The 6,797-nt window shown below is 47.6% G+C and overlaps 1 protein-coding gene across 1 annotated transcript in view; it reads left to right on the top strand.

Annotated features, from left to right (window-relative positions):
• Positions 1 to 415: 415 nt before the first annotated feature.
• Positions 416 to 6,797, top strand: part of LOC144683062 (uncharacterized) — a 101,927-nt gene continuing 95,545 nt past the window's right edge. Inside the window, exons 1-3 of the mRNA XM_078546076.1 lie at positions 416 to 470; positions 5,794 to 5,883; positions 5,969 to 6,013. Coding sequence (XP_078402202.1) covers positions 5,833 to 5,883; positions 5,969 to 6,013 — 96 coding nt within the window. The 5' untranslated portion in view covers positions 416 to 470; positions 5,794 to 5,832. The remainder of the gene's footprint in view (positions 471 to 5,793; positions 5,884 to 5,968; positions 6,014 to 6,797) is intronic.

The following is a 6,797-nucleotide window of genomic DNA, read 5'->3' as shown; positions in this document are numbered from 1 at the left end:
TTTAAATCCTGTCAGCTCCCCTCATTGTCTTCAGTCACACCAAGCCAGCCATCCTTACCTGCTCTGCCCTCTATGTGACTCCAGGCCCATAACAGCAAGCTTATTAACAGAGTAAAATCATTGTTAGGCAGTATATCGATAGGTGAGTGGAGAAAGAAGTTCTTGCTGTTTGACAACTCTTTGCCAACAGGCTGATCGCGCTGGATTCGGAACTGTGATGCACTCTGCAGTCAAATATCCCGTTGACTTTCAAGGATAATGATGAGATAGTGGCCACATTGGTGAGGCCCATGGAAACATGACTCCATCAATGTCTTCCTGAGAGTGGGAAAGGAAAGTCATAAGGTGGAAAAGCAAACTACCACAGAAATGTATGAGTCCTAATGTTGTCCATTTGCCTCCTCCCACAGGCATGTCATGGATGTACCTCCAGCTCCAAGTGTAACTGCAGTGGTGTGAAAGGAGAAAAGGTAGGTGCAACATTTAATCCAGCATGAGTGAGCTTTACAGTCCTTTCAACAGGAGAACATCCTCTTCAATATATCCAGTGACTTTGACATTGGACTAGACTTTCACCTTCAGAGTCGTCCTTGGGAACAGGTCTTTTGGCTGCTCACACAGGATCCAGCTCTCCCAAAGATGGAGATGAAGCTCACGGTGATGGTATCTGTGGTGTGGGGTAAATTCACCAATCCCCTGTACCCAGAGGTCCCACACTCAGGGCGTTTTTGAGATTGGCAGGGTAAATTTCCAGTGTTGTCCATGCTCCTCCTTAACCCGTCTCCAGTCTCAGAGCACAGACTCCGGTGGAGAGAGTGAGTAGAGAGTGGACGGGGAGGACAGGGCAGCAACTAACATTTCCACCCACAGCTGGAGAGTCACTGAGCGTTACAGACAGCAGCAACCTGAACAGATACAAGCTCAGTTCCAAACTAACCACCCTGTCCACGTCTGTCAATGGGAGGCAAAATCAAACCACAAATTAGGCAATAGAGAATCAGAGTCGATCACACACCCTCCCGACACACACCCGCCTGACACACACCCGCCCGTCACACACCCGCCCGACACACACCCGCCCGACACACACCCTCCCGACACACACCCGCCCGACACACACCCGCCCGACACACGCCCGCCCGACACACGCCCGCCCGACACACGCCCGCCCGACACACGCCCACCCGACACACGCCCGCCCGACACACTCCCGCCCGACACACGCCCGCCCGACACACGCCCGCCCGACACACGCCCGCCCGACACACTCCCGCCCGACACACACCCGCCCGACACACACCCGCCCGACACACACCCGCCCGTCACACTCCCGCCCGACACACAGCCGCCCGTCACACTCCCGCCCGTCACACACCCGCCCGACACACACCCGCTCGACACACACCCGCCCGTCACACACCCGCCCGACACACACCCGCCCAACACACACCCGCTCGACACACACCCGCCCGTCACACACCCGCCCGACACACACCCGCCCGACACACACCCGCTCGACACACATCTTCCCGTCATACTCTCTTCCCGTCACACTCTGCCCATCATACACTCCACCCGTCACCAACTCCCGCCCGTCACACTCCCGCCCGTCACAAGCCCGCCCATCACACACCCGCCCATCACACACCCGCCCGTCACACACCCGCCCGTCACACACTCCGCCCGCCACACTCCCACCCATCACACTCCCAACCATTACACTCCTGACCATCACACACCCACCCATCAAACTCTGGTCTCACACTCCCTCCTTTCATACCCTTCACACACCCACCTGTCACACTCCCACTTGTAACACTCCTGCCAGTAATATACCCACCTGTCACACTCCGCTCATCACCCACCTGTCACACTCCTGCCCGTCACACTCCGCCTGTCACACACCAGCCTGTCAGACATGTCCCTGTCACACTTCTGCCCGTCACACTCCCACCTATCACTCTCCCGTCTATCACACACTCTGCCTGTCATACACTCCACCTGTCACACACCGTGCCTGTCGCAATCCTGTCTGTTATGTACTCTGCCTGTCTCACTCTCTGCCTGTCACTCTCTCCCCCTGTTGCACCTCTGCCTGTTGCACTCCTGCTTGAGTCTGATTGTTCTTTCTGTTGAATTACACCCACCATGAGTCAGTGATAAATATCTCCACGCTGACTGTCTGATGAGAGATTAAATGCCCGGTTTCCACTAAACTGTCCAATCAGTGGTTAGCTATTGTCCCACAAAAAAAGTGGAGGTTCTGATAGGAGTGGAATCCTCTGAGATCCAAATTCTGTGATTTCCTCCAGACTCATTCCACAACCCACTGCACACCCTCCCTTCCCCAAGCGCTGGCCTCACCCCCCCCACTTTCCCCTGTCCCACAGCCGCCTACACTCACTGCTGCACCCTCTGCCCCAGTACCTCAGCCCCACCCTCTACTGCCCCATCCCAATGCCCCAACTCCCCCATTTCCATTTCGACCCCCAACTGCCTTGGTTTTTAAAAATGTCATTCCCGATTCCCGGAATCTCCAGAGGAGGAGGTTTAATTTCCTACGGCTGGCGAGTTTGTGTGATGTAACAGATTAAGCTGTGCTCAGGAAGATGCTGAGCCCGACACAGTGAGATCCCTCGCCAGCAGCCACATGGTTACCGGAGTCTTTAAACCTTGACTGAGTGAATGGAACACGTTCAAATAAAGAGCAGGAGTTTGGCTGCAACACTGTATGTGTAGTCTAAGACTACCTTCTCAATGAAACATTCACCTTCTAACACGAGATGGTCACAGGAGGTCGTGAGAAGTGAAATGCTGCCTTTCCAGATTGTTTTATTTGCTGTAAACATGAGGCGACACAATTTGGTTTTGTGATTAAAAATGCAAAAGTGGAGGATGTGACCCCTCTTAACCTGCAGCCATCAGCTTTGTTCACTTGGCCCACTCCAAACATCTGGAAATGTTTCCTCGTTGCAAAATCAGATTGTCTGACATCCGCTGGGCATTTACAGCATTTCTCTGCAAACAAACTGGCGGGACTCAGGGCTGGAGTTAATGTCAGACTGGCCAACAGACTTACACCAGTGACACTGCCTTGGTGCTGTAACCCTGCACTGTCAGCAGTGTCAACCCACTGTGAGCTTTCCCCTTTCCAGTACAGAACCTGCAAACGCTGAACACTCCATATACGAGAGGGATTGGACACATGTTCACCTTTAAAGTAATACTGACTTTATAACAATGTCAATATGGTTTTGTGAAAGGGAAATCATGTTTAATCAATTTATTGGAGTTCTTTGAAGGAATCCCATGTGCTGTGGATAAAGGGGAACCGGTGGATGTACTGTACTTAGATTTCCAGAAGGTATTTGATAAGGTGCCACATCAAAGGTTATTGCGGAAAATAAAAGCTCACGGTGTAGGGGGTAACATATTAGCATGGATAGAAGATTGGCTAGCTAACAGGAAGCAGAGAGTTGGCATCAATGGGTCTTTTTCTGTTTGGCAGGATGTGACGAGTGGAGTCCCACAGGGATCAGTGCTGGGGCCTCAACTCTTTACAATTTATATAAATGACTTGGATGAAGGGACAGATGGTGCAGTTGCTAAGTTTGCTGATCACACAAAGATAGGTAGGAAAGTAAATTGTGAAGAGGACCTAAGGAGGCTACAAAGTGACATAAATAGGTTAAGTGAGTGGGCAAAGATCTGGCAAATGGAGTAGAATGTGGGCAAATGTGAAATTGTCTATTTTGGCAGGAAGAATAAGAAAGAAGCGTATTATCTAAATGGTGAGTGATTGTAGAGCCCTGAGACACAGAGGGATCTGGGTGTCCTAGTGCATGAATCACAAAAGGTTAGTATGCAGGTACAGCAGGTAATTAGGAAAGTTAATAGAATGTTATCATTTATTGTGAGAGGAATCGATTACAAAAGTAGGGATGTTATATTTCAGTTGTACAGAGCACTAGTGAGACCACATCTGGAGTACTGTATATAGTACTGGTCTCCTTATTTAAGGAAAGATGTAAATGGGTTAGAAGCAGTTCAGACAAGATTTACCAGACTAATATCTGGAATGGGTGGGTTGTCTTATGAGGAAAGGTCGGACAGGTTTGTATCCACTGGAATTTAGAAGAGTAAGAGGTGACTTAATCGGAATCTTTAAGATCCTGAAGGGACTTGACAGGGTGGGTGTGGAGATGTTTCCTCATGTGGGAGAATCTAGAACTAGGGGTCATGGTTTAAAAATAAGGGGTCGCTCATTAACACAGAGATGAGGATAAAAATTTTTCTCTCAGATCTTCTTCAAAAGGTGAAGATTGGAAGCAGAGTCTTTGAATAAATTTAAGGCAGAGCCAAATAGATTCTTGATTAACAAAGGGGTGATAGGTTATCAGAGGGTCGGCAGGAATGTGAGGTTGAGATTACAATCAGATCAGCCATGATCTTATTGAATAGCAGAGCAGGTTTGAAGGGCCGAATGGCCTACTCCTGCTCCTAATTCGTATGTGCGTAAGTGCTTGTCAGAACGTTCCCAATTGGATTACATAGCACAATGAAGAAACACACAGTGCAATAGCAAAACACATGACTGTGCCAGTTAAACATGATCTGATGGGATGAAGTGTTTTCTCAAATAGAGAGAGGATTATTGATGCTCTTATGCAAATTATTTTGAAGAATTTCCCTTTAATGGGAAAGAGACACAGTATGTGATTTGCAGGTGTCCCTTGAACAGTTCATCTTTTAATGGAAACCCGATAGAACATTAGAATTCTTTACTAACAATTATTTTTCACAATGGTACTTGTGGCATTAGCGATGACACAATGTGGCTCTATTGCAATCAAGTGTATTGCTGGAGGTCTGAAAGGTATGGTTGCCTCTATCAGCCTGAATCTTTACCAGTCTGAAAGATTTGTTGCACCCTCCAATGTTACTACTTAACATGTTCTTTCATCAATTTACTGAACAGAAGGTATATCTTGTTCCCTGAATTCTTCCAGTTCCATTTTTACATACCGTTTCCTAAAATGGTCCCTGCCTCCCTGTCAAATCCACATTGTCTCACTGGTCCAAGTTTTAACTGTGCTGGATCACATGTTGTAGTCCAGAGCTATGGATAGTGGTGATAGAGGCTCCCAAATTCTCTCCATCGCATGGCTAACCAGGAATCTCTCCCGCTCTTACCACCCATCACTGGCATGTGTTGGAATGATTTACAGTGATTTAGTCACACTGTGAACGCGCTATCCTTGGCCATCAAGCTCTGGAGTGGGTCTATGAACCCAGAGCTTCAGGTTCAGAAGCAGGGACACTACCCACTACGCCACAAGACCTCCAGGTATTACTGTGGGTTATTTTCTTTTTATTCTGATTATGCAATAAATGTAATTCTTAGGATTGCTGTGATTCTCATGTCATTTTTATTATGCTTTACAATCCAGTTGATTTCTTGGGAGTCAGTAATCAATGCTTGGTGAGTGGACTGAGGATAATTGGATCTGAAATAATTCAGCCCACACTGTTAAGCAATTGATTAATTTCTTATTTTTACATAACACCAGTATAAATTCCTAAGTCAACATTTATGATGGAGGCTGGCTATGTAAACTTGTCACGTTACACTTCAGTACCTCTACTGGGCAGAGGATGTAATGATAGTGAAACACTGGCCACAGAGTACAAATTAGTAAAATTTACTCTCAGATTTTTGTCATTTGTTGCTTCTCTTTAAACCCTTCAATGGTGATTATTAATTAAGGTATGAATGTGTTTATTGATTTTCAGGGTGCGATAGGTTTACCTGGTTTTGCAGGACCCATAGGAATGCCAGGATTCCCGGGAGTTGAAGGTCCTGTTGGCCCTGCGGGACCAAAGGTAATTGCAGTCGGATTATCCAGGGTTTTGTTTCCAAACACTGTTAGGCTGCATTTTATAACAAAATGCCTCCTTTTTATTTCAGGGTGACATCGGTGAACCGGGATTAACGGGAAAAAAAGGAATCCGCGTATGTATTGTTGACGATCCGTATCGAGCCTTATTAATGGTTTCAGTCTTCAGCCCTTAAAGCCCATATCAGATGGCCTGTTTGTAAAACCTTCGGGAATAGGAAATGATGGAACTATCTAGGGATGTTGATGATGAAAAATGTCAATTGCAGATGCTGGAAATCTGAAATAAAAATAGAAAAAAAAACAGGAAACGCAGGGTAGTATCTATAGAGAGAACAGGGAAAAGGCTTTGGTTGCAGACAATGAGTCATCATCAGTAACATTGTTTGTAAAGGAACAAAGGATACAAAAAGCTCACATATGCACAAACACACATCCACAAAAGCGGGTACGCAAAACATGTATGTACACACACACACACAGATGTACACACACTCCAACACATACAAACATATACTCTTCATGTGCAATCTCAAACATACACACAAACACATAGGCCAGGATTTGGCCCCGGCGGGCGGGCTCAGTGGGGGTGGGTGGGAGTGGTCGGGAAGCTGACCGCTGCCCGCTGCCCGCGGTTGGTCAGCGATGGTGATTTCACACTGATGGGCCAACGATGGCCCACCCGAGTGTGAAACGCGTGCTGCAGCGCTTGGTGCTGCCAGTGTTTGGGGTGGGGGGAGGGGGGGGGGCGGTGAGGAGGAGGGCAAGCGGGGAACTTTGTGCATGCGCACAGGTGCACACTGGAAACGTTCCCTGAGGCTCAGAGCTGCCCCAGGGAGATGAAGATATAAAAAATTAAAGATAAAGCATTTTAAGATGTTAAAAGACATGTCCCCT

The sequence above is a fragment of the Cetorhinus maximus genome, chromosome 7 (genome assembly GCF_964194155.1).
Source record: "Cetorhinus maximus chromosome 7, sCetMax3.hap1.1, whole genome shotgun sequence".
Classification (NCBI taxonomy): Eukaryota; Metazoa; Chordata; class Chondrichthyes; order Lamniformes; family Cetorhinidae; genus Cetorhinus; species Cetorhinus maximus.
The sequence above is the reverse complement of the archived record's forward strand: the minus strand, read 5'-3'. Positions and strand labels throughout refer to the sequence as shown.